The 27,806-nt window shown below is 35.9% G+C and overlaps 1 protein-coding gene across 1 annotated transcript in view; it reads left to right on the top strand.

The window, feature by feature from the left end:
- The window catches only part of POLQ (DNA polymerase theta), a gene marked incomplete at both ends in the record, with an annotated part of 113,388 nt that overhangs the window by 63,939 nt on the left and 21,643 nt on the right, over positions 1-27,806 (top strand). The window contains 9 exons of the mRNA XM_082839709.1: positions 429-3,538; positions 5,875-6,018; positions 7,025-7,221; positions 9,979-10,219; positions 16,469-16,662; positions 20,176-20,313; positions 21,552-21,726; positions 24,242-24,368; positions 24,945-25,063. Coding sequence (XP_082695835.1) covers positions 429-3,538; positions 5,875-6,018; positions 7,025-7,221; positions 9,979-10,219; positions 16,469-16,662; positions 20,176-20,313; positions 21,552-21,726; positions 24,242-24,368; positions 24,945-25,063 — 4,445 coding nt within the window. The remainder of the gene's footprint in view (positions 1-428; positions 3,539-5,874; positions 6,019-7,024; positions 7,222-9,978; positions 10,220-16,468; positions 16,663-20,175; positions 20,314-21,551; positions 21,727-24,241; positions 24,369-24,944; positions 25,064-27,806) is intronic.

The following is a 27,806-nucleotide window of genomic DNA, read 5'->3' as shown; positions in this document are numbered from 1 at the left end:
ATCCCTTTCTGGTGCTTCATTTTTTTTTTTTAACATCTTTATTGGAGTATAATTGCTTTACAATGGTGTGTTAGTTTCTGCTTTATAACAAAGTGAATCAGCTATACATATACATATATCCCTATATCTCCTCCCTCTTGCATCTCCCTCCCATCCTCCCTTTCCCACCCCTCTAGGTGGTCACAATTGTGCTTCAATTTTTTACACAGCTCTTATCTATCACCAGTTGACACAGAATGCATTTTAACATTTGTTTACTTTCTGATTTCCCCAACTATAATGTAAGCGCTATGAGAGTAGATACATTTCCCTCTTGTTCAGTGCTATTTCTTCAGTTCCTAGAAAAGCTCAGATTGATGCTTAATAAATACTTGTATTAATGAGTGAATCAATGCATTAATTTATTTCTTTTCCTACCTCTTGTATAGTACCCGAAAGGCAGTGGATGAGGAAGAGGAAGCAGTTGAAGAGCGTCGGAATATGCGAACTATTTGGGTGACTGGCAGAAAAGATTTAACTGAAAGGGAAGCGGCAACTCTTATAGTAGAAGAAGCCAGAATGATTCTGCAGCAGGACTTAGTTGAAATGGGAGTGCAGTGGAGTCCATATTCCCTTTTAAATTCTGATACACACTCATTGACCTGCAGTGAATCAGAAGTAAAAGAACACAAATTTATACCCCAAACTAAGAGTTCTTATAAAAGATTAACCTCAAAGAAAAAAAGTAACACAATATTTAATGATTCTTCTGTTACTCATTTACCAAATACAGTGCAAGATTTAAATAAAAGTAGAGAGCATACAGATTCCTTTTATTATAAATTTCAGGATGGGCATCAAGAACGTCAGTTGCATTCCATTTCCAGAGCAAAAAGACGGGCTTCTTTGAGTATAAATAAAGAAAAGCTAGGGACCTCTCTGAACAAGGGGAAAGCAAGCACTACGAAAGTTGTTCAGACTCTCTCATCTGAGAAAACAAAAAAAGAAGCTTTGAATTTCAGTTCAGAAGAGATGAGTACAACCTCTCAATCTTGGAAACATAGTAAGCATCTAAAACGATCTAGAGACAGTAGCCCTGTGAAAGACACTAGGATGTGTAGAATCAATTTACAAGAACAGACTCTGTCTAATCCTATTCATTGTGAAGAGTCATTTACTTCAGATGAGAAGAATATGGAATTTAGAAGTCCAGAGCCATTTGCTAAAAATATATCTTTCTGTGCTGAGGGAAGATATAGCAAAGTATCATTCCCATCACAAACAGAACAAAGTTGTTCAAGGAACAATAAAGTATCTAATGATATTCTTGTGGAATATTTTATCACAGGATCCCAGAATAAAAATGTGACTCATCAGGCCACCAGTGTGGTTAGTGAAAATGGAAGAGGATTAGCTGTTGAATCAGAAAAAACAAATGAAGTGCTGATACAAAATGATTCAAAAAACCAGCATGTTAATGTGAAACACCATGACACCCATCCAATTAACCAGTGCCTGGAAAAGCAGTTTGATAAACAGACAAATACTTACACCAAACTGAAAAAACCAATAGCAAGACAAATGCCCTATGAGAAAGACAGCAGTTATATGAATAGGGACTCAAATGTTGTTATGAAATGTGAAAGTACAAAGTTTAATGCTGAGGAAAATAAATCAAGTAATCTTCAGGTATCAGGAGATAACATAAGCAGCACTGAGATACCCAGTGGAGTACATCTACTAAGTGGAGCATTTGGTAAATCAGGAGGCCAGCGTGAGAATATTCTGAATACCCTTAGAGTACAAGGAAAAACAGATGCTTATGCAGCAGACAGAACTAAAAATAATCATGTTTCTGACTTAGGTTTAGATCTCTGTGATTTTGAAGATAGTTTCTACCTGGATACTCAGTCAGAGAAAATAATTCAACAGATAGCACCTGAAAATGCCAAGCAAGAAGGAGCAAAGGATACCAGCCTGGCAACAGGAATGATGCAGAAGAGCCTAGACAAACAGAGCTCAGTGAGCTCCTTTCAGAAAGAGATTCACTTTACTTTTCCAGGTGAACAACATTCACCAGGAATGACAAGTCATTTGAAACTTAAGACTGTAGATGCTATGAAACAAAGCACTGATTCACATGGGGTTGATAACCTGACTCCAGAAAGCCCAATTTTTTATTCTCCAATATTAATAGGGGAAAATGACCCATGTTTTAAAGGCAATGAACTTTCTGTTACTGACTCCCAATTAAATAGTTTTCTTCAAGGTTATCAAACACAAGAAGCTATGAAACCAGTTATACCTCTGGTTCCTAAAATGAGAACTCGTACTGATACAGAAGTAGAATGTCTGCCAGTTCCTGAAACAAGTTTGAATTTGAGTGGTAGTTTACTGTTTGACAGTTTCAGTGAAGAGTACCTGGTAGAAGAACAACCACCTGATGTACAAGCAAAAGAACGCCTTCCTTCTGAAATAACTTCAGTCCATTTTGCTGATTCTCTGTGTCTACAACCAGAGGGCCCAATTAAAAAATCAGATGTGAATGAGAATCAAGATAATCAGCAGCCATTGTCTTGTTTCAGTGATGAGTCTACTGTATTTTCAGAAATGGATTCTGCTCAGATGGTTGAAGCTTTGGATAATGTAGACGTATTTCCTGTCCAAGAGAAACATAATACTGCAGGATCTCTTAGAGTATTAGAACTGAGTGATCCAGTGATTGTGGGTAATGATTATTCCCAAAGAGAAGTAATTGGAGGAGATAAAGATAAAAGGTCTCAAAAATCCAAATTTACTGGGACAAGGCAAGATAATTCATTCATATGGTCAGGGGCATCATTTGATTTAAGTCCAGGACTGCAAAGGATTTTAGATAATGTGTCCAGTCCTCTAGAAAATGAAAAGCTAAAATTAACCATTACAGACTTGCTCAGTTTGAAAGGAAAAAACACAGAGGTAAATGACAAACAGGAAGTGATTTCAAATTTGGAGACAAATCAAGTGCAAGGAATTCCATTATCCCCTAATATTGTGGTAAAAGGCAATATTGACGCACTAGAGAACAATGTCATTCATGATGAAACCTCCTCCCTCTTGCCTTGTAAAGAAAACTGTATAGTTGATGATAATGGACTCATTCCTCCTATACCATCTGCTTCTAAGTTGTCATTTCCAGGTTTTCTTGGAACATCTTCTGTAAAACTTAAGAAAATTAGTGGTGGTTTACAACTTGGTGAAAGTTATTCATTTGGCTCACCTTCAGATAATAAAAACTGCGATTTAAATCCAGAGACTAGAAATGGTTTCAAAGATGACAGTCCTATTGGAGACACAAGTTTTTCACCACAGTTATCACAGGATGGATTGCAGTTAACTCTAGCCTCATGCAGTTCAGAAAGTTTGGCCATAATTGACGTAGCGAGTGACCAAACTCTCTTTCAAACATTCATGAAGGAGTGGCAAAACAAAACTCGATTTTCCATCTCATTGGCTTGTGAAAAGATCAGTAATTTGACATCTTCTAAAAGTGCCACTATTGGTGGTAGGTTTAAGCAAGGTAAGATTTTTTTTTAATCTTTTACATTTTTATGTAAAATAGTGGACTGAGATGGGACTGAGACTTTTCAGTATTGGATATTAAATGTAATAAGTGTGTTCAAAGTTTAATAAGTTTCAGGCTTCCCTGGTGGCGCAGTGGTTGAGAGTCCGCCTGCCAATACAGGGGACACGGGTTCGTGCCCCGGTCTGGGAAGATCCCACATGCCGCTTAGCGGCTGGGCCCGTGAGCCATGGCCGCTGAGCCTGCGCGTCCGGCGCCTGTGCTCCACAACTGGAGAGGCCACAACAGTGAGAGGCCAGCGTACCGCAAAAAAAAGTTTAATAAGTTTCTCCTATGTGGTTTTATATGTGGAACAGCCTTATTGTTCAGCACAACTAGATTAAAAATAGTTACACTCTGGTATAAGAGATGGGGGACCTCTGGACACATGGGCAGGAGAGCTGAGCAGTGAGGCCAAGAGCTCAAGCTGGTAGACTGAAAACGTGCACACCACTAGGACACTGTTTGTTCCTCTGGCTCTGATCCATTGTTGTGCCTGGGGTCTAATCAGGTCTGTGTCTGCCTCCTTCCAAGCAGGCCAGAAATCCCATCTAAACAGCCTTTCTATAGCAGCTCCCCACAGGAGTTCCATACCAGTGTTGTCTCCCAGGACACTGACCCAGCAGCCAAGCTTATTGCTGGTGGGGACACCACAGTTGGTATGGCTGGTTCAGAGGCCAGCATTAGAACAGTGTTTGACAGATTGATGCTTGGGTGCCAGGCATACATACATACAAACAATACCTCTTCTATGCCATTCTGGGCTCTGCCTTGTCTGAGGCCATAGGGCCCTTCTGTTTGGTTATCTTCCTCATCCTCTACTTTGTGAGTCTCTGGAGGTTTCCTGTACATCCCTGCTGCTTTAGCTCCTGGTCATGCCTGGTGTTAGAGTGTGCCAAGCTTACCATTAAACACAGCATTTCTCTAAGAAAGAAATCATATATATATATACATCTGTGTATCTATATCTATATATATAGTCATATGCATATATTAATGTATATTAGTTAGAATATAATTTTGTAAAATTTAAGATGTATATTTTGAAAATGGATCAGACTTGTTATGGTACCTTAATGGTGTGACATGGTTTGAATTTAATTAATTGAAGTATAGCTGGTTTACAATATTAAATTAGTTTCAGGTATACAACATAGTGATTCAGTATTTTTATAGATTATACTCCATGTAATGTTATTGTAAAATAATGGCTATATTTCCCTTTGCTGTACAATATATTCTTGTAGCTGATTTATACATAGTAGGTTGTACCTCTTAATCCCCTACTGATATCTTTCCCCTCCCCCCTCCTCTCCCCACTGGTACTCCCCACTTCTACTCTTCTCAAGTAGAACTTGTACCTCTACTGATAGTCATGAAAGCCTCAGAACTCTTTCAGGTTTTCAGAGAATTGAAACTTTTGGTTAAATAATGCCATGTATTCCTGTCTTATTTCATGGAAGTAATGATTCAGTATTATGGGGGATAGCTGTAGTCAGCTTGACAATCTGTTGTGGAAATCAGATTTGATCAAATTTCTTAAATCTCTATATTTATGAATGAGTTTGTTCATAAAGTTCTGAGTATTTGTTTGATCTTCAATTCAGGAAGCATATGTGTTAATGACAAGTTTTATGCACTTTCATTGTTGACTAGCTCTTTCCATTTTTCATTCAACAAACATAAAATTGAGTACATTTTCTGTGCTAGAGGTTAGAGGGATGAAAACATTCACTTAAATTTAACAAATATGTGACAGTTATTTTCCAGGTATTGGGGATATAATTGTAAATAAGATGGATTAGTTTTTGACCTATGTCTGTGCAATTGAAAGGTGTATTATTTTAGGAAAAATATTGACTCACATACAAAATCATACCTAATTCTTCACTAAGAAGTAAGACTCTTGATTTTTCTGGAGTTTCTAAGTGTTAAGAATTGCTAAATTTGCTACAAAATTTTTGTAGTATGCAAGTGGTCTTTATTTCTGAGTTATAGAAATTCAAAATGCAGCTTTTGGAAAACTTTAAAAAGTTAATTTTAAACTATCTTAGTCATTATTACATATCTCTTTTAAGAAATCTTTGGTAGATTTTTCATAGTGACAGTTATCTTAAATGATGGGAAGCCTAGGAAGATCTTACACCTAAAAATGACTATCCACATGATGCATATTGTAGGGATCTGAAAAATTTGCTTATCAAATAATTTTTTATTATATCATTTTTTTTAGTACTCAATTTAGTGGTTTCATTTTCAGAGATTTTTAACTATTTCACTTTGGTTTTACATAGTTAGTTCCTCTCAGGAAAGCCCTATTGGAGATGATGGAATTCCTGTTAAAGGTTGTGATGGCATCTTGGTGGTTGGACTGGCAGTATGCTGGGGTGGAAGAGATGCTTACTATTTTTCATTGCAGAAGGAACAAAAGCATTCTGGTAAGTAATCACTATTTGGTTAAGTTACCATATAATTTTAATGTAACCTCTATGAGGATAGTGACTTGTTTGTTGAGAATAGTTTCCTGAAATTTACCTAGAATTTATTTTTTAGGATTAAAAAAAACCTTTAAAAAATAGTAGCTATTGTATACATTATTTCATATATTAACTAGAATGACATTTTAAGAAGCCACCCCCCTTACTGTCTTCTGCTTGTCACATGTGGCTGTTACTGTGTTTTCTTCTTTGGGGTAGTGGATCCTTAAGGACTCACTGGCCACCTTGAGGATTTGCTTCTGAAGACTGGATCATGGCAGTTTCTTTCCAGGCTTTTATCCTCCTATCGACTGTATCTGGAACTCATTTACAGGCAGTGATGAGCTAGACATCTACAGTAGTTGAATCACACAGCCTTTGGAGAAGTCTTGGAATTAAAAGGATAGGACCTAGGTATAAATTGTGATCTGATTATGGTTGTTGGATACCTAGTTGATTGTTTGGTTTTAGACAGAAGCAAAATTAATAAGGAAACATTTAAAAAGATGCCATATAATGTCTGTTCTGAGTAAGCATGAAATATTTTCAGTTGTTTCATAGGAGAACATCTTAGGATAAGTAATTACTTGAACTTCTTTTATTTTAGATGTAATTTTATACATTCATACTAAAATTCCCTCTGAAATGAGTTCCTTTAAAATTCATTTAAAAATAACTTTTCTTTTTTTAATTCCACATTCTGAGAAGCGTTAAATTTATTTTTAGGAATCTTAATGTTTAGAATTTTCTCCCACCTGATCAAATAGAGCATTATAAATCACCTAGCCCAATCCTTAAGTTTTAGATTACAGAGCACTTCATCTATATAGCCAACATGACCTGGATAAGGTCTTGCTGAACTAAACTGAGACTTTTGAGTCTTTTTCAGTCTTGGCACTGAAGATTGCTGTTTCAAATGAATGCGTGTACTTTTTGCCTTAAGACTTTTTTTTTTTTTTTTTTTAAGAAATTAGTGCCAGTTTGGCCCCACCTTCTCTGGATCCAAGCCTGACTGTGAAAGACAGAATGCGGCACCTTCAATCTTGCTTTCAAAAGGAATCTGATAAAGAACGTTCTGTTATCATCTATGACTTCATCCAGAGCTATAAAATTCTTCTTCTGTCTTGTGGCATCTCCCTGGAACAAAGTTATGAAGATCCTAAGGTTCCCTGTCTTATCTAAAAGAATTTTACATACTTCAAAAAATATTTAATTTTAATGTTTAGGGTTAATTCTTAAATGACTTGGTATTTATTTAGCTTCAACAGTACAGCTTAAGTATTTTAGAGTAGTCACTTCTTTGTCCAATAACTTCATCTACCCAGAACAGATTATTATGCACCAAATGCCTCTGTGTAGATAAAACCAGAGATGTCACACATTCCAAGCACTAAAGTTCACATCTTTCTTCAGAGACTTAAACAATTTTCATTTTGGTCATAAGTTCTAAATTTTCTGTCTCATAGTAAATTAGAATGAAAGGAGAACTGTCAGATTTAGATATATGATAGCAGGGTGTTTCAAATATCCATGAGGATAGAGGCAGAAAATAGCAAAAGCATACAGATATAAGAGATCACAAAGCATAGTAGTTAGAGGCCATTAGCATAGGGACAAATGGCCTTACTAGCCCCTGAGAACTTTTCCATATAATAGCAAACTATGATATACTGTTCATAATGATGACTCTGAGTTATTAAGGAAAGAGTAACTTATGTTGTTGTAATATACACTTAACAGTATAATGCACTTTCAGAAGATATTTATTTACAGGATCATAGCCCTGAAAAGGGATATCGTTTTTTCCCTTCTGTTGAGACTGGATACATGAGGTGTGTGGAATATTAATTTTGAGTTGAGATATGATACTAATTGGTTGTTATTATCAATATGATCAATGATAATGGGATAATATTTTAGTTTCTTTAGCTTTTTTGGCAAAGATTTTTGAAGGCAGTATCAGGTAAACTAATGATACTATTCTTTCTATACTTCAGACCAGCCTTGGTTTATATGTGATAAATTTCACATAGTTCCTAAACTGACCTTTACTGGATATAAAAGGTTATCACCTAATTTTGATGTTCCAGAGCCCAAAATGAGAATATGGGTAATGTGAGCTTATTAAAACTGTAGTAGTATCCCAGATTTATATAACACCTTCGGCATAAACTATTTGAAATATTCCATACTTGGTTTTGTTAATCATCACATTTTTGGTGTAAGAAGAGAAGCTATTAATTTATAAAATTTCACTTTTATAAGAGACGTTTGCCAACTTTTACATCAGACTATCTTATTCAACACCCCTAAAAGGGTTCTGATCACCAATTTCTAATGGTGGGGGGGAGGGGGTTTCGCTGTATCTCCAACAGTTCTCTGGGTACCAGTTGGGTGTCCTACAATTCAGCTCAGTTCTGTTACTATCTACCTGGAATGAGCATCAAATCCCATAAGTTAAGGGCTCAGTCCCACAAGCCCCCAACTTCAAACACCAGTTGCAAGCCCAGCTCGTTACCTGTGCTTCTGGTCAACCAGCTATAAATAAATCAGATTCCCACAACCCCCTCCTTGAGCTTGATTAATTTACTAGAGCGGCTAACAGAACTCAGGAAACCAGTTTACTCACTAAATTACTGGCTTATTACAAAGGATATTAAAGGATACAAGTCAACAGCCAGACGAAGAGATAGATACATAGGGTGAAGTTTGTAAGAAGAGGTGTGGAGCTTCTGTTCTTTCTAGGCTTGCCACTCTCCCTGCATCTTCATGTGGTTACCAACCCAGAAGCTCTCTGAACCCTATCCTTTTGGGTTTTTATGGAGGCTTCATTACATAGGCATAATTGATCAAACCATTGGCCATTGGTGATCAGTTATCCTCTGGCCCCTTCCCCTTCCCAGGAGTTTGAGGGGGTGGAACTGAAAGTTCCAGCCCTCCTATCACAGGGTTGATTACTGGTGGCAACCAGCCGCCATTCCTAGGTGACCTAGGGGCACTCCAAGTCACTGCATTAGCATAATTAAAGACACCTTTATCTCTGTTGGGAAGACCCAATTTATATTTCTTATTATAATTTACAATATCGCCCCCCCACCCCATAAAACTACATTCTAGACCTATAAAAGAAGTAACCAAGTCATTTAGTAATTATTGAAATTATGAACAAGGCTTAGATTTCCTTATTCTAAATCCAATTTCGCTCTGCTAGAATCAAGTATTAGAAAATACAGGTCTTCTAGTCTCATAGGGAAGCTAACAGTAGCAGTCAAATCACTAGTTGGATGGTCATGGTGACAGGTCCTCATCCTTGAGAGAAATTCTGTAGGCATTCTAAAACACTGGATATGAACTTGTAATGGCGAAATATTTATGTCTCACTTCTTCCAATATTGAATAAGCCACTCAACTGTACAATTAAATATGCTTAAAATAGTATGTTTTATATTATGTGACTTACCGCAATAAAAAAATTTTTTTTAATTAAATAAACCTAAAACTATATAGGCCCATCTTTGTTATAGTAGTAGGAAAGCCAAAATTAGCCTTAGTGGAGAAGAATCCAGGCGCATTTTCAGAAACATGACTTTTGTTAGCTGAAAGGCACTTGGTTTTCAAGCCTACTTCTGAAGTAGGTCAGCAGGAGCATTGCAGTAGTGGAAAAGTATAAATTTTCCTTCTTTGAAGGCTACCTTTGAAGGCTCTTATTGGTAAAAAATGAGTTATTTTTTATACCAATTATCCTTTCCTTATCCTGGTACAATTATCCTTTCCTTCTCCTCTCCTGGGAAGACCATTGAATAAGTATTAAGTGAAAATGAGTGAGATTAGAAATGAGCTTTCTTTTTTCCCCTTTTAATTTAAGGGTACAGAAATATCTTTGAAAAATCAAGAAAATATTCTGATTGTTATCTCACTCAGGTGGCATGCTGGTTACTAGATCCAGATTCCAAGGAGCCGACTCTTCATGGCATAGTTTCCCGTTTTCTTCCTCATGAGCTTCCACTCCTGGAAGAGATAGAGACTGGCCAAGGAACTCAAAGCCTAGGGCTGAACGTCACCACTGAGCATTCTGGGCGATACAGAGCATCTGTAGAGTCCATTCTCATCTTCAGCTCTATGAGTCAACTTAATTCTTTGTTGAAGAAGGAAAACCTTCAAGGTAAAAACACAGTTCCTGGCATTTTTACGATGTTATGAGACTGGGGATAGTTATGTATTTAGCCACTCTATCACAGGTGGATAAATTATACTTTTTACGCACACCCTTTCTTTTGATTGTCTAGTGCAGGAATCAACAAATTTTTTTCTGTAAAAGGCCAGTGATGAATATTTTTGGTTTTGCAACCTAGACAGTCTCAATCACAAATATTTAACTCTGCCATCACAGCACGAAAGCAGCTATAGACAATATGAAAATGAGTGTTCCAGTAAATCTTTATTTACAAAAACAGACATCTGGCCCTAGTTTGGCCGTAGTTTGCTGACCTTTGGCTCTACTGTAATGAGGTGGATTAGTGGCATCTTCTTCATTTATTCCTAATTTTATATTTGAATGTTATCAAATGGTTTTTATTCACACTTAGAATATATCTTTTATGGATTTAAAAAAATGAACTGTTTTCTTTTTAGAGCTATTAACAGTTATTTTTTTCAGCCAAGGGTGTTTATGTGAATCTTTTTTTTCCCTTGTGACAAATAGCGTGGATTTATTGTGCAGGCTGCTGGCCCAGATTGAGTACCTTGACTTTGGAGAGCATAATATATGTTTATGGTGAAAATGAGAAAGTGGAACAAAGTTGGCTTCATTGTGAGGAGATATAAACTGTGGATTTACTGGCTGATTAATAAATACTAGAAACAGCAGACTGGTGAATTCACAGAGACCAGGGCTTGAATCTGTATTATTTATTTGTGAGGGACCTTGGGCAAGCTATGTTAACTCTCTAAGTCTGGTTCTTATTTTGTAAGTATTAAATGAGACACAGAACTTAGTGCAGTTTTTGCCACAGAGCAGGCGCTCATTATTGTATTCCTTGATGATTATTATTACTGCTAGCACAAACCCTCTGTGCTGGTAATAAAGTTCTCCCCAACATCACTGGGGTAGAATATACAGAAGACCAGACTGACTTATTTGCTCACAGGAGACTTGCTTAAGTGATGTTAATTAGTAGCTCTTCAACAGGCATTGTAGTATTTCAGACAGCTTCTTTAAGCCAATCTAGGCAGGCCAAGGAGTGGGAGTATGCAGCACACATACCTCAGCTACTTTACGATAATGCTGAATGAACATAGCTCATTCCCTCTTAGTCTGACTAGTCTGCTCCTAGGATAGGCATCCTGGGTAGTCTGTATAATTTCTAGACACTGACATTTGACGATGGTGATATGAATTAGTCTGTAACTTTTTAGATATTTGTTACCCATTATCAGATTTGTAAGTTTTCAGTCTGATTGGGAGGGGATGGTTCCACTATTTAAAGACAGTTTGTCACCTATAAAAAAAAGAAGACTGACTTTCCTTTCCAGAAAAGCACAAGAAACCCTCTAGATTTGTAATTTTTAACTTTCACAATTTCTTTCTATGTGCCTTGAAAGCTTTTTTTTCCCCTGCAGATTCAAAAGTGGGTGACCACGAGGTGTTAAATGCATTCTTGTACAGTGTTAAATATTTCTTACTCACAGAATCCATAGAATTGAAGTACATTGAGATAAGGGAGGTTTTTGGAGAGAATGTGGACAGCTATCAAATTTTATTTGAAAATAATTATTTCAGGATGTGCTTGTTAATTTTAATGGGCCTCCAGAATCTTCATCTTTTTCTTTTCTCATCTTCTTTCCTGTTGGAGAGATGTGTTCTAGCTGACTTTCTCCCCATAGAGAGCTGATTTTTGTTTGGGTATGAATTAATACTAATAGTACAATGTGTCTTTGCTTAATTTGAACCAGGACAAAGTATCCTGTCCTCTTCACATTGATCAATTAGGTCCTTTCTAGATAGTTTGAACATAGATTAGATGATTTTCTAGGTATGGAGTGAGTTGGTTTCTCTCTTTTTCAAAGGACCTCAGCTGCACAGATTTATATTAGTCATAATCTTTCTTTCATGAGCACTATCATCATTGGTCCATGTATGGTCCTCTTATTATTCACCATTATTTTAATAATATAATGATAACTGTTAACTCACATTCATAACTTAGACATTTGTCTACCTTTGTGCTCCTCCTTCCTTGTACATCCCAAGTTTTATGTTTATCATTCCCTTATTTTCTTATTTAAATTTTATTTTTAATTAAAAATTTTAGCATATATATGTCTGAGTCCAAACAATGTATTATTTGGTTTTGCTTGTTTTTGAACTTTACAAAACATCTGTCACACTATGTCTTGTTTTACTTGCTCTGCATCATGTTAGTAAGTTTCTTGCATATTATTGCAAGTATGTGTAGTTTATTGATTTTCACTGCTCTGTAATATATCACTGTGTTTTGTGTGTGTGTGTGTGTGTGTGTGTGTGTGTGTGTGTGTGTGCGTGTGCACCAAAATGTATTTATCCATTTTCCTCTTGGTGAATGCTCAGGTTGTTTCTAGTTTTGTTTTATTTTGTTTTTTTGTTCTGCTATAACAGGTATTTCTGTATAAATATTCTTATAAATTTACATGTCTCCTGCTATACTGGGCAAGAGTTTCTTTTGCATGTAGAATTGCTCCGTCTTGGAAATGGGAATATTCAACTGTACAAGATTATGTTAAATTGTTTTCCAGAATGGTTGTATAAAGTTTGTTCTTTAAACAGCAATGTGAAAGAAATCTTGCTGATTACGTTGTCTCTACTTTGCCAAGTCATTGGTTGTAAAATGACTGTAATTTTTCTTTCTTGTGCTTTGTTTTTGGTAAGAGAGTTACTCTAGTTTCATGGAATGCGTTGATGAATGTAGCCTCTTTTTGTTCTGGAGGAGTTTATGTATCGTAGGAATGATGTGTTCTTTAAAAGTTCGGTAGAATTTGCCTGTAAACTCTTTATGGAAATATTTTTAACTACTACTTTAATAACGGTAAGATTATTCAGTTATATCTTTTGATTATGTTTTGGTAAGCTATATATATTTTTAAGAATTTATCTAAAGGTATTGCTGATTTTTTATATCTCTGGTTTATCTGTTATGTCATCTTTTTCTTTCATAATACTATTGTTTAATCTCACTAGAAGTTTATCCAATTTTTCAGTCTTTTTAAAGAACCAACTTTTGCCTTTGATCTTTCCTGTTGTTTTTGTTTTCTATTTCATTGATTTCTGTGAACATTTATGTAATCTCTTTTCTTCTAGTTCCCCTGACTTTATTTGCAGTCCTTTTTCTAAATTCTTAAGTTTGACACTAAACTCATTATTTTTAAAATCATGTTTTTCTTTTCTAATATAAGTACTTAAGGCTATAAATTTTCCTCAGAGTTCTACTTTCATTATATCTTACAAGTTTGACATATATTGTTTTCATTGTTTTATCCTAAATATTTAACATTTCCTGGTATACCTCTTAGACTTATAAATTATAAAAAGATTGTTTTTAATTCTCAAATAGTTGGAAACTTTTATTTCATATTTTCATTATTACCTTCAATCTTTATTGTGTTGTAGCTAGAGAACATGTTTGTATAATACCCATTCTTTGAAGTCTTTTGATAATTGTTTTGTAACCTAAAACTTGAACTATTGTGTAAATGTTCTGTGTGCATATAAAATAATATGTATTCTAATTCTGGATGCAGAATTTTATAAATGTCTGTTAATTCAATGTTGTTGTTTAAATCTTCTATATCTGATTTTCCCTGTAGTTCAGGTAATTTTATATGTTTTGAGACAATTTTATTAGGTGCATACAGGTTTAAAATTGATGTATTTTCCTGGTGCATTAAACCTATCATTATGTTGTGACTAGCTTTTCCACTAATATGATTTTTACTCTTAATCTATTTTTTGGAATGAATATGGCAGCATCAACTTTCTTTTGATTAATACTTGCCTCATATATATATCTTTTCTTTTCTTTTTTTTTTTTTTTTGCGGTACGTGAGCCTCTCACTGCTGTGGCCTCTCCCGCTGCGGAGCACAGGCTCCGGACGCCCAGGCCCAGCGGCCATGGCTCACGGGCCCAGCCGCTCCGTGGCATGTGGGATCCTCCCGGACCGGGACACAAACCCGCATCCCCTGCATCGGCAGGCGGACTCTCAACCACTGCGCCACCAGGGAAGCCCCTCATATATCTTTTTTTCTACCCCTTTAAACCTTCTAGAGCCTTACTTTTTAGATGTCTTATAAACAAAGTATAGCTTATTTCTTCTTCAAACTATCAGTTTTTTTTTTTTACAAATTTAGCAATTTATTATGATGATTGATGTGTTTCTATTCATTGTGATTATTGACATATTTACACTTTACTGTTTTGTTTCTGTTCATCTTGTTTGATTTTGTAGATAGTTCATTCGTAGCTGTGCTCCGTTCTAATGATTCCATACCTGCAATTCTTAGGGATCTAAATCTGTCATTTGTTGTTTCTGCTGAGTCCAGTTCATACTTCTTTGCTATCTTATATTTTTTATAATCTTTGTGAAATCATACAAGATTTGATCAGTAGAGCCCTGCAGGGCTTATTTGGGGGAAGTCTTCCTCTAGAAAGGCTATGCTCTGGCTTCTGCTTGTTACTAAACTAAACTTCATCCAAGGCCTACATTAGCTTTTCTCGAGAGTTTTGGTTCAGAACAGAAGTCTGAGAATCAGCTTCTCCTCCTATTGCTACTCCAAAAATCTATTATTCCCTCAACGTTTTTGCAGTAGGACTCCATTCCCACATTCCCATTGCAACCCTGTTTCTTCCTACTGTCTATGAATCCAGGCTGGCTTCCTACCACTCTTGACTCTTCTTTTTCTGACCCTAGTTCCTTATTTCTCTGGTCCCACATCACATGAATTTCTGCTCTGGTTCCAAGTCTCCAAAGCCAGGCTCTGACTGCCCAGTATGTTCTGACTATTAGAGGCCAGTAGCTCTCAATTGTTTGCTTTTGGGGTTGGTTACAGGTGTCCTTTGGGATTTCGCCTGCTGATTGAGACCAAGAGAGCCTTAAAGAATGTGTGGGGGCTTCCCCGGTGGTGCAGTGGTTGAGAATCCGCCTGCCAATGCAGGGGACACGGGTTCGATCCCTGGCCCGGGAAGATCCCACATGCCGCGGAGCAACTAAGCTCATGTGCCACAACTACTGAGCCTGTGCTCTAGAGCCCATGAGCCACAACTACTGAGCCCGCGTGCCGCAACTACTGAAGCCCACACGCCTAGAGCCCGTGCTGCACAATGAGAGAAGCCACTGCAGTGAGAAGCCCGTGCACCGCAATGAAGAGAGCAGCCCCCGCTCGCCGCAACTAGAGAAAGCCCGCGTACAGCAATGAAGACCCAACACAGCCAAAAAAAAAAAAAAAAAAAGTGTGTATGTGGAGCTGGGGAAGGTAGGCCAGGGTTACACAGAGTCCTAGTGAGCCATAGTACTGGAGCAGAAATCTTTGTTATGGATTTTTTCTTAATAATTTTAGGATAGCATTTCCCACAGAGTGTTCTATGGACACTTACTTTTCACAATGTTAATAAATATTACACAGATAAAGGGTTTTATGGTCAAATGATTTCAGACTTTTGGTTAAAACAAAATTAAATAGTTGTCTTTGTTCATTTCTACTCAGAGCCTTTAATATATTAACAGGCATCATGAACATCTAAGAGTAATTTATAAATGATGAAACTCATAGTATACAGTGTCTCTCAATCCCAGCCTTTTTCAGAGTATTTTTGAGACTGATATTCTAAAGAACATACTGGGAAAACTGATTTAGAGTGACTATTCTGTTGAGAAATGTCAGCAGATAGAAAAATACTCTGATTCTTACTTCAGGAATCTTATTCTTTACTCTTAGAGCATTGGAAAATATAAAACCTTCATGTTTAGCTTTGTGCACGCCGGCATACCATGGGACCAGGAATACTGGAAAAAATTTTGGTGAATTAACCTTTTGTAGTCAGCTTAGCAAATTAGATTGGCTACCTTGTTCTTGCTAAGAGTAGAAGCAGAAACATCATCTTGGGAGAAATGCAATCTCTTATAATTCAGACTGTTCATAAGATTGCCTGTTTTACTCTGCATGGACACAGATAGTAATCCAATACTCAAGTGGAAAAGTGGAAAGTACTTTAATACCTTTCACTGATGGTTTGATAATGCTGCTCAAAAGACTGGATCTTAAAGGATAGCTTAGTAGCATCTCTGATTCTCCCAGAAAAATTCTATGTATGTTTAGGTAATCATGCTGATCTAGTCACTTAGCTGGTGAATTAATGTTTTTTGCTTTCTTTTTTTCTTCCAGATGTCTTCTGTAAAGTGGAGATGCCCTCCCAGTACTGCTTGGCCTTGCTAGAACTAAATGGAATCGGCTTTAGTACCGCAGAATGTGAACGTCAGAAACACATAATGCAAGCCAAACTGGATGCAATTGAGACGCAGGCCTATCAACTAGCTGGCCATAGTTTTTCTTTCACCAGTTCAGATGACATCGCTGAGGTTGTATGACGGGAATAAAAAATTTAGAAAAGTCATTTTTAAAGCAAAAACGTGTGTGTGTGTGTGTGTGTGTGTGTGTGTGTGTTTCGTAAGTGTGTTTACCTAAGTACCAAAGATCAGTAAAATAAAACAATCAGTTAACCAGAATACTTTGGAGATAGAATATTCTAACATCTCCTTTGTAAGTTTATACCTATATTTATGAATAGGAGGGTAGTAAAGAAGTATCCTAGAATGTGTGTTCCATAAGGAGATTTGCCTGGAACAGAAGGGGCACCCAGTAAATATTTTTTTATTTAAAAAAATTAACTACCACTATGAGATCCATAGTGGTAGTTGTATAACAGTGTAGGTGTTTCTCCATGAAGTTAGTAATTTCATGAACTCTCACTCCTTCTTCACTGCAAAATTAGATATTTTTCTTAGATGTTAGTGAAAAAGGGATTTTGGGAACGCTCTGCTTTTTTAAACCTACTAATATTTTTATCATCTTAGATAAATTTTGACATAGTTTACTCTTCCCCCCGCCGCCGCCCCTCAAAAGTTGGTGTTCTCTTCCCTCCCCACACTCCATAAAGGGTGGTTGGGTTGTTTTAGAGGAGTTACTGATACAGGGTGGGTGCTTACTCTTGATATCTTTGAAGTTCTATTGTTATCTAGATGTGATTCAGTATTATAGTATATTGGTTATTATAGACTTTAAATCCAGACTTCTTGGGTTTGAATGCTACCTGCTCTATTTATTAATTAACTCCATGAACTTGGACCACTTCATTAACTCTATATCTCAGTTTCTTCATCAGTAAAATACCTCATGTTAGAAATACCTCATAGAGTTGTGAGGAATAAGCAATAAATGTAAAACACTTAGAACAGTGCCTATCTCATAGTAAGTGTTGTATAAATATTATATAAAGGGCTTACAAATGCCCCCCCCCACTTTAGCCACAGTTATGCGTTTTTAAAAAATGAGGAACTTTGTTTCTCCTAATCACGTGGTACATTTGTATTGAATTCAGTGGTGTTTTTTGGGGTGTTTTAAAATACTTTCTTTTGATTTCTTTAGTCCACAAGTCCCTAGCTCGCTACACCTAAAATTACATGGGGAACTTGTCAAAAATATAGAATCTCTGGATATCAGCACAAGTAGGCTTGGGGCAAAGGCAAGAACCAGTACTCTTGTGATTCAGATGGGTGCAAAGGCATGTGGGCCTTAGGCCTAGACCAAACTCTGGCCTAGAATAAAAGTCCTTTGATATTATTGGCTTGTTCTTAGATCTTCATGTTAAAATGGAAGTTATATTAAAGGTAATCTAACATTTTCATACATTGATTATTTTATCCTTGGTGATTTTAAGTTGAATCTTTCAAATAGGCAAGATGTTACTAATCATCTAGAGCTGCAGTGTTCAATAAAGGAGTCACTAGCCACTTATCTCTGTTTCAGTTTAAATTAATTGAAATTAAATAAAATATATCAATTAAGTTCCTTAGTCATGCTAACCACATTACAAGTGTTCAATAGCCACAGGTGGCTAGTGGCCACTATATTGGACAATACAAATATAGAACAGTTTTATTATTGCAGAAAGTTCTTGGATGGCACTGGTCTTGAGAAGGTATCAGCAAAATATGACTTGCAGGCCAGATCTGGCCTGCCACCTGTTTTTGTAAATAAAGTTTTATTGGAACACAGCTATAGCTGTTCATGTACTTATTGCCTGTGGCTGTTTTCATTCTATAATGGCACAGTTGAAAAGGTGTGACAGACAGTAAAACAAAGCTAAAAATATTTACTGTCTGGCCCTTTGTAGAAAAAGTTTCTGACTCCTGGTCTAGAGGGAAGCATGGGTTAGTAGAAAGAAAAAGGACTTTAGAGTTAGAAGACTTTGGGTTCTAATTCTTAATTCTACTACATTTTGGGCATGCAACTTTGAGCAAGTTTCTCCAACTGTCTAAACTTTGCAGATTTGTCATAAAGTTGTTATAAGGATTGCATGTTAAAGCACCTAGCCTGATGGCTGGCACATAGGAAGTGCTTAATAAATATTAGTGTCTCTTGCTCCCATCCAGTTCAACTCCCTCAGTCACAGATGTGTTAGTTAAGACCTGAAGAGAGAATTTATGTGTGAAGTTTTTATAATTAATTCTGAAGGATTCATCAAAAATGGAAGCTTAAGATAAAACTTGAGATCTTTAAATTGTCTTAATTATGATAGGTCTTCCTTCCTGGGGTTGTCGATTTATTGTTATTGTAATAATGTTTCATTTTTTCTATTCAGTTATTTTCTTCTCTCTTCTCTGCTGTCATTCATTTATATACTCTTTGATAAGTATATTAGAGTTGCCTGATTAAATACCAGCACTTGGTTAAATTTGAATTTCAGATGAACAGTGGACAATATTTTAGTATAAGTATGCTCCATGTCATTCAAATTTGACTGGGCATCATGTAATTTTATTTGCTAAATATAGCAACCCCAATCCTTATGTGTGCATATGTTCATATCTATATAACACAGTCTTTGGGCAAGTTAGTTATTAACATCCATAGTAAGCCTCAGTAATTTTCATGCCTAGGACCCCACTTATTCACACTACTTAAAACTAAAACCAGATTTTTGTTTCTGTCATCACCACTGTTCTAGGGAAACAGGTATATCTTTACTTCCACCCCTGGCCCAACTTGTAGAAAAAATTCTCATGCAAAGGGTTTCAATTTTTAGAATTATTATTGGGAAAATAATCCAAGGTTCAATAAATCTTACTGAAAGTATATAAATGAATGAGTAGAAAGAGTAGATAGTGTTCTGAATTGCCTAAATTGGAACCCCTCTAACAAGAACTAATGAGTTTAAGGTATACATGGGATCTTCCCTCTGACCCACAGCCTGGATCCCTGTTCCGTGTAAGCCTAGTTTCTTCAGTGGGTGCTTACTGGCCACTCTCTAACTTTCATTATTGCTGCATTGGATCAATCACCTTCTCCTGGCTTTTTGCCCAGGGCCTCTCAGGGTCTAGCCTTGTGGTAGTGGAATTAGATGGCTTTTGGGGCCCCTTCCTACTTTAGTGTTCTCTGAGTTTTGTGATCACACAATAGCCACGAAGGCTCCCATGTTTATCCTCTATGGGGCTTAAATTATCAAGCAGCCGCATTGGTCACCACATCAAGGAGTATTTAGGTGAGCTTATAATCAGAGCAACCTAAAGTCGCAATGCCAATAGTTTGTCAGTCGTTCAGCACAGAATATACATTCTTGTATTCTTGACTGTTTAAGAGCCTGGTGTTACTGTTAATCTAATACTGACTAAATTAGGGTATGGACAGCCTACTTGATGTAAGATTTTATTGCCATTATTTATTAAATGTGATAATTCCAAATTGTCCAAAAATATTCTTACAATCCATGTTGAAATGTATAGAATCTTTTCTCGAATAACTTTTTTAAATGTTTTCTGAATGATAATACTTGTGATTTGATTCTTGACTAAAGAAGCATTAATTTCTTGCAGGTTTTATTTTTGGAATTGAAGTTGCCACCAAATGGAGAGAGAAAACACCAAGGCAGCAAGAAAACTTTGGGTTCTACCAGAAGAGGGAATGATGATGGATGGAAGCTAAGGCTGGGAAAACAGTTCAGCACTAGTAAGGTGCTCTTTGGGGCAGTCACAGGGCAGAATCTGAACTACTTTTAGCATTTTGGTGTCCTGAAAGAATGCTGATGAAATCAAGATCCAATGTAGTACACCATTTGAACTTATCCAGACAAAAACAAATTGGTTTTTTGTTCAGCTGCCCACAAACACTATGGAAACATTCCAGCATGGAAAATCTGGATCATAATCTGAGTTAGCAATTGTGTCCTTCCTATCATTAAAACAGTGTAAAGGTTTGTAAATTCAGACCTATATAGACATTAATTATTGATATGCACTACTCTTGGACTTCTAGTATAATATAATTTCTGTTGTTATATGAACATGAACAGAAAGGTATGGAAGAATTTAAAAAATAAAAAGACAGTCAATATAAATAAAATTTTGTTTTTTTCAATTCCAGAGCAAAATAGTAAGTTTTCCATGCATTTGTTTTGAGAATCTAATCTGTTAATTTCAAAGTCAAATTGAATCACAACCCTTGGAAACTGTATACATGGGACAAAAGAGAGAAAGCCTTAATTTTACATTTTTACTGAATGAATTATCAATGGAAAATAAGGATAGAAAGTACAGCCACAACAGCCATGGAGAGAGCAGTCCAAGTTGCCATTCTGTAGAATTTTGACCATAATATTATTAATTATGACTTGCCTGCCCCGGGGAAGTTTCCACAGCTTCATTCTGTAGCAAAACTTTTTATTTAATCGCATTGACCCTTTTACCCTACAAGTTTTTGTTCCTTAACGGTTCATTGAATGTCTGTAGCATGGAAAATTCAAAGTTTTAAAAATAAATTTCCTTGATACAAAGACCATGAAAGTATTATGGCAAAAAGAAGGAAAAAAAAAAAGACTGGGAAACTTAGAATCACATGAGCAATGGAGGAGGAAAATATAAAGGAAAGAGATGATGTAAACAATTGGGTGGGGTGTGGGGAAGCAGCTGTTTTACTAAGTTGACATCTCATTGATTTTTTTTTTTTAATAGATGTAAATTGACATTACTCAACATTAACGTGTTTATATTTTATAATCTATAGTTATTATAGATTTATCATTATGATGATTTCCAAAAAACCCAAATAGTAATTTTATAATAGTAAAGTTGAGTTTAGATACAGGAGTTATCAAATTTAGTTTTGAGATTATATTGTTTACTTAAAAGAGATTCTAGTTTGCTATGGAATTTGGACAAGAATCTGATCCTACTTTATTATAATTCTTTGGCAGGATGTTTTAAATAAATTAAGGGCATTACATCCTTTACCAGGCTTGATATTAGAGTGGAGAAGAATCACTAATGCTATTACCAAAGTGGTCTTTCCCCTGCAGCGGGAAAAACGTCTGAATCCTTTCCTTGGAATGGAAAGAATCTATCCTGTATCACAATCACACACTGCTACAGGTAATGAGAAATCTTAAATATGGATAATATCCAGATTTGCAAAAAAAAATTCATATGTAATATTTGCTTATGTAATAAGCAAATAATAATATTTTAATATAATATAATAATAATAATAAAATATTTGCATATGTAATATTTGCTTATGACGACCAAGGAATTCAAATGTTGATCATTGGGTTCAGTGAAGTTCTATAAACATTTATGAAACGCATACTACATCCAAAGCATAGGTGAATATCAGGTAGATAAAGAGATGAAATTTAGTAAGATAACAGTTCCTGCTTTCAAGTACTGTATAGAGTAACTTGGATGTCTGAGATTGGATGAGAGTATGGCCAGGAATTAAATATTTATTTGAGTTAGTGATCTTATCTAATTTCAGTCACAGCCCTATTCTGAATCTCTTAAGAGTCTCTCCAAGTTGAATCTAAGTAGGCCTGTGCAGTAATAAGGGAGTGTCTTACTTTACTCAATCGGAAAAGAAAGCTGTAGAGTCCTTTGCATGTCTTTTGGCCCTCTTGGGATCAGTATGCATGTAATCTCATGAAGAAAAAAAAGCATTCTTTTTCTAGGTAGTGCACAGCTTCACATATTTGTCAAATGCAATGTGCAGTGGAAGAAAGGGCAGCATTAACTCCTTCATAGAGGGGGCATTTTAGTTTGGTGGTATAGAATGTGGACTTTGATATCACATTTTCACAAGGTTTGAATCTTGGTGCTGAGAATCTTTAGACAAGGTACTTAACCTTTCAGTGCCCAAGTTTCCAAATGTATAAAACAAGATAATAACAGTCCTACCTCACTGGGTCATCCTGAGGATTAAATAGGTCAGTACATGTAAAGTGTTTAGAATGATGCGTGGTACATTATCAGTTGTTGCTGTTATTGAGGATGGGGGCACCGTGAGGAGCTGCTTTTCTCTTTGCTTGCTTAGTCTCTGTTCTAAACAATTCCTCTTCCTTCTCCCTATTTAGCTAACCTCTTGGTGCTTCTTGCCTATTTCTTGCCCTGTTTTAAGTATCATTTTGAAACGTATGCTAATGTGTAAACTTATGTAAAATAAATCCTTGTTGGTGAAAAAACAATCAACCTAGAGTTTTCAAAGCTTTTGCACATTTATTTGTTGCTTATAAAGCAGAAAGTCATCAATTCCTTGTTGTTTTCCTGATTGTTTTTCATTATACTCTGCCTACATTTAAAGAATATTTTAGAAATACAAGCTTACCTAAGTATAGTAAAGCCCTTTCATTATTAGAATTAATCTTCATGAAGCTATATTCATGTTTTGTAATTTACTTTTGCCATTTTATTTGTCTACCAGTGTTACCTCATTAATTCAAACACTAGACCTGAATATTAAGTATTGATATTATCATAGAAGAGAAGACAGTGTGCTGAGGCAGAAAGAGACTTGGATTCTTTCCTGTGCTATTTGTTAGCTTTATAAAATTGATTAGTCCATTTAATGCTAATAAGTGTAATAATATCTACCATTAATTGAACACTAATTTTTGCTAAAATCAAAATAACGAGGATATAGTATCAGGAGTTTATTCAGAAAAACAGTATCTGAGATACTTAAGATCTCTGATTCATCTAAAGAAGATGGAATTACATACAGTAGCTAGTAGAGAGCCTGTTAGAATGAAGAGTGTCATAAAACAGAGGATTTTTTTGTCACTATATGTGTATGATAAAAACTGCAGTAGCAGTCAGTTACCTGAACTTTTTGAACAACACCTGTGTGTTTTTGAAAAATTCATCCAATAAATAAATAAAATGTAAAATATTTGGGGGAAATTAAAGGCCATAAGCATTAAAACAAATAGCTTTCTGTTTCCTAGAAAATGTACTAGCCACCTGATTCTAGTTTCTAGTCATGTCAGTGCTACCTACCATTGATTCTTGTAATAAGTGATGAGGAGGAGGAGGAGGAAAACTGGCCAGGTGATATCTAGAAAGTAACGTTCTAGTCACCATCTCTCACTACTACTCCATCTCCTGCATCCTGTGGCCTAACTCCTGTGGCCCCAGTTGTTCCTGTTCAGCACTCAGTTGCTCTTCTGCTTCAGATCCTCTTTTCTGTATCTTGTTTGTTCCTGGCTTTTAAAGGCTTCGACAGTCATTTCTCCTAAGATCCATTTGATTTGTTTTTTACTCATTTGTATAACTGCTAGCATTTTATAGTGCTAACTTCTGGTACTCATTTTAACGTAGAAATAGTATGATTTATCATATTCTTATCATGGGATTGTTTCTGTAGAACGAGGTTAATTATAAAACACTGTATTGTAGCTGATTCATATATTCACTTATATTACGATTGGTCTTGTACTTGTTATTTTTAGACACATGAACATAATAAAGTGTATTTCATTTAAATTTAGTTTAACAATAACAGAGCATGCATTTTTAGGATAATTCAGAAATGGTATTCGTGTTAAAGTAAATGTCAGATTTCCCCTCTTCCCTTCCCCCCCTAATTTTATGTCTTCATTCTGCTTGATTTTAGGACGAATAACCTTTATAGAACCAAATATTCAGAATGTACCAAGAGATTTTGAGATCAAAATGCCAACACTAGTAGAGGAAAGCCCACCTTCGCAAGCCCTAGGCAAAGGCCTACTTCCTATGGGCAGGTAGACTCTATTTCTTTTTATTTGGGTTAATATACTTCTGGGAGTATGAATTGCTCAAAAATAGCCTATTGGACAAATAATGAAATCAGTTTAATTTTCTGTTCCAGGCATACACATTTCTATTCTATTTCAAATCCTGAGTCTGTCTATAAAGAAGCTAGTTGATGGCAAAAAGCTGAAAATCTGGGTCACTAATTAAATCAACCAGCACTATATGCTTGTTTAAGTCAAAAACTAAAGGGACAAGTTTAGCAGTGTCTGGAACATCCCCCTTCCTGCCCTCTTCATATGCTCACAAAAGGAAGAAAAAGCACAGATCATTTATATTAGATATGGTCAATAAGATTTACTGAATTGAGTGAAGTAGTTTGTGGGAAAGGTTATTACAGAAATACCTTCCTGTTTAATTGAAGGTTTGCTGAACGAGGTCTAGTATATTTGTTAAGCTTTAAAGTGTGTTTCAAATAAGGTTTTTAAATTTCTTAGATGGAAATATTGACTTACTGAAAAACTCAGACCATTTTCATATATTTAAGACTACTTCATGTCCAGCTGATGATGTTTTTCGCACAACAGAGGAGGAAAAAAGAAGGGTTGTGGCCTGAACCCCAGGCACCAGGCAAAGATGGAGAGAGCCTCAGACAGAGGAATGCCGTTTTCAGTTAGCATGAGACATGCCTTTGTGCCTTTCCCAGGTAAGGTGACCGATGATAGTTTTTGAGCTTCTTTTTGCTGTGGGAATGGTTTTCAAAGCACTGATAAAGCCTGATTTATGAATAAGACTCAGAAGAATACATTAGTTTCTCCATCTTTCCTCTCTTTGGTGGAGCCTGTTTTTCCCCTTCATGTTGCCAGGTTTATAACAGTCAGTCATTATTGTCTTCATGATCTGCTCTGTGGGAAACCTCTGTGCTGTTTGCTCAGCATCCTGCTGAAATCATGTAATCCTGGGTCATTGTAAACCTTTTTGCAAAATCCAGTGAATTTTGTTAGTTGTCATCCTCTTTGACTTCTCTATAGCATTTGTCACTCTGTTAACCCTCTCTTTCCTCAATTTCTCTCCCCCCCGACCTCTAAGGGCACAATTTTTTTTTTTTGGTCTCTTTCTAACTTGTTTTGCTCTTTTGTTTCTTCTCCAGTTCTCCCCACTGCTGCTTCCTATTGCAGGGGGTAACCCTCAAGGCTATCTTACTTCTGTCTGACCTTTCCTCAGTACTCGTCATCAAAACATTTGGAAGTCATGATCTATCTCCCAGATCATCCCTATTATTTGTATACATATTTGCTCTTTTTGCCACCTGGCAGCTCTGGGTGAGTGCAGTTAACCAGCTGAATTTATTTGAATTCTGTCAGAAATTTATATTCCAAGGGTGAATTCAGGTCTATGATAGTATAACCCATTTGGCAGTTTTCAGCTTTGCTTTTTAAATATGAACTACCAGCATTTTACCATTGTAACTATATTTAAGTATTCAGTTCTGTGGCATTAAGTACATTCACATTGTGGTGCAGCCATTACCACCATCCATCTCCAGAACTTTTTATCATCCCCACCTGAAACTCTGTACCCATTAAATATAACTCTCCCCCTGGATTCCCACAGCACCTGGCAACCACCATTCTATTTTCTGTCCCTATAAATTTGACCACTCGAGATCATATAATATTTGTACTATTGTGCCTGGCTTATTTCACGTAGCATAATGTCTTCAGGGTTTATTCATGTTGTAGCAATTGTGTCAGAATTTCTTTCTTTTTTAAGGCCAAATAATATTTCATGATATTTATTTATTCTTACCTAAATAATAAAACTGTGTTTAACACAACAATATTTTATACTGATTTTGTTTAAAATTTTAAAATTAATTTAAATTAAATGTATATGGATTTAACCTGAAAATTTCTGCCATTTAAATATAGTGTTTAGTTAACTATCTAAAATAACTATTGATGGGGTTTATCCCAGGAATGCAAGGATTCTTCAATATATGCAAATCAATCAATGTGGTAAACCATATTAACAAATTGAAGGAGAAAAACCATATGATCATCTCAACAGATGCAGAAAAAGCTTTCGACAAAATTCAACACCCATTTATGATAAAAACCCTCCAGAAAGTAGACATAGAGGGAACTTACCTCAACATAATAAAGGCCATATATGACAAACCTACAGCCAACATCGTTCTCAGTGATGAAAAACTGAAAGCATTTCCACTAAGATCAGGAACAAGACAAGGTTGTCCACTCTCACCACTATTATTCAACATAGTTTTGGAAGTTTTAGCCACAGCAATCAGAGAAGAAAAAGAAAGAAAAGGAATCCAAATCGGGAAAGAAGATGTAAAGCTGTCACTGTTTGCAGATGACATGATACATAGAATCCTAAAGATGCCACCAGAAAACTACTAGAGCTAATCAATGAATTTGGTAAAGTAGTAGGATACAACGTTAATGCACAGAAATCTCTTGCATTCCTATACACTAATGATGAAAAATCTGGAAAAGAAATTAAGGAAACACTCCCATTTACCACTGCAACAAAAAGAATAAAATATCTAGGAATAAACCTACCTAAGGAGACAAAAGACCTGTATACAGTAAACTATAAGACACTGATGAAAGAAATTAAAGATGATACAAATAGATGGAGAGATATACCATGTTCTTGGATTGGAAAAATCAACATTGTCAAAATGACTATACTACCCAAAACAATCTACAGATTCAGTGCAATCCCTATCAAACTACCAATGACATTTTTCACAGAACTGGAACAAAAAATTTAACAATTTGTATGAAAACACAAAAGACCCCAAATAGCCAAAGCAATTTTGAGAAAGAAAAATGGAGCTGGGGGAATCAGGCTCCCAGACTTCAGACTATACTACAAAGCTACAGTAATCAAGACAGTATGGTACTGGCACAAAAACAGAAATATAGATCAATGGAACAGGATAGAAAGCCCAGAGATAAACCCATGCACATATGGTCACCTTATCTTTGATAAAGGAGGCAGGAATGTACAGTGGAGAAAGGACAGCCTCTTCAATAAGTGGTGCTGGGAAAACTGGACAGGTACATATAAAAGTATGAGATTAGAACACTCCCTAACACCATACACAAAAATAAGCTCAAAATGGATTAAAGACCTAAATGTAAGGCCAGAAACTATCAAACTCTTAGAGGAAAACATAGGCAGAACACTCTATAACATAAATCACAGCAAGATCCTTTTTGACCCACCTCCTAGAGAAATGGAAATAAAAATAAACAAATGGGACCTAATGAAAATTAAAAGCTTTTGCACAGCAAAGGAAAGCATAAAGAAGACGAAAAGACAACCCTCAGAATGGGAGGAAATTGCAAATGAAGCAGCTGACAACGGATTAATCTCCAAAATTTACAAGCAGCTCATGTAGCTCAATATCAAAAAAA

This window comes from Leucopleurus acutus (genome assembly GCF_964270905.1).
Source record: "Leucopleurus acutus genome assembly, chromosome: 5".
Classification (NCBI taxonomy): Eukaryota; Metazoa; Chordata; class Mammalia; order Artiodactyla; family Delphinidae; genus Leucopleurus; species Leucopleurus acutus.
The sequence above is the reverse complement of the archived record's forward strand: the minus strand, read 5'-3'. Positions and strand labels throughout refer to the sequence as shown.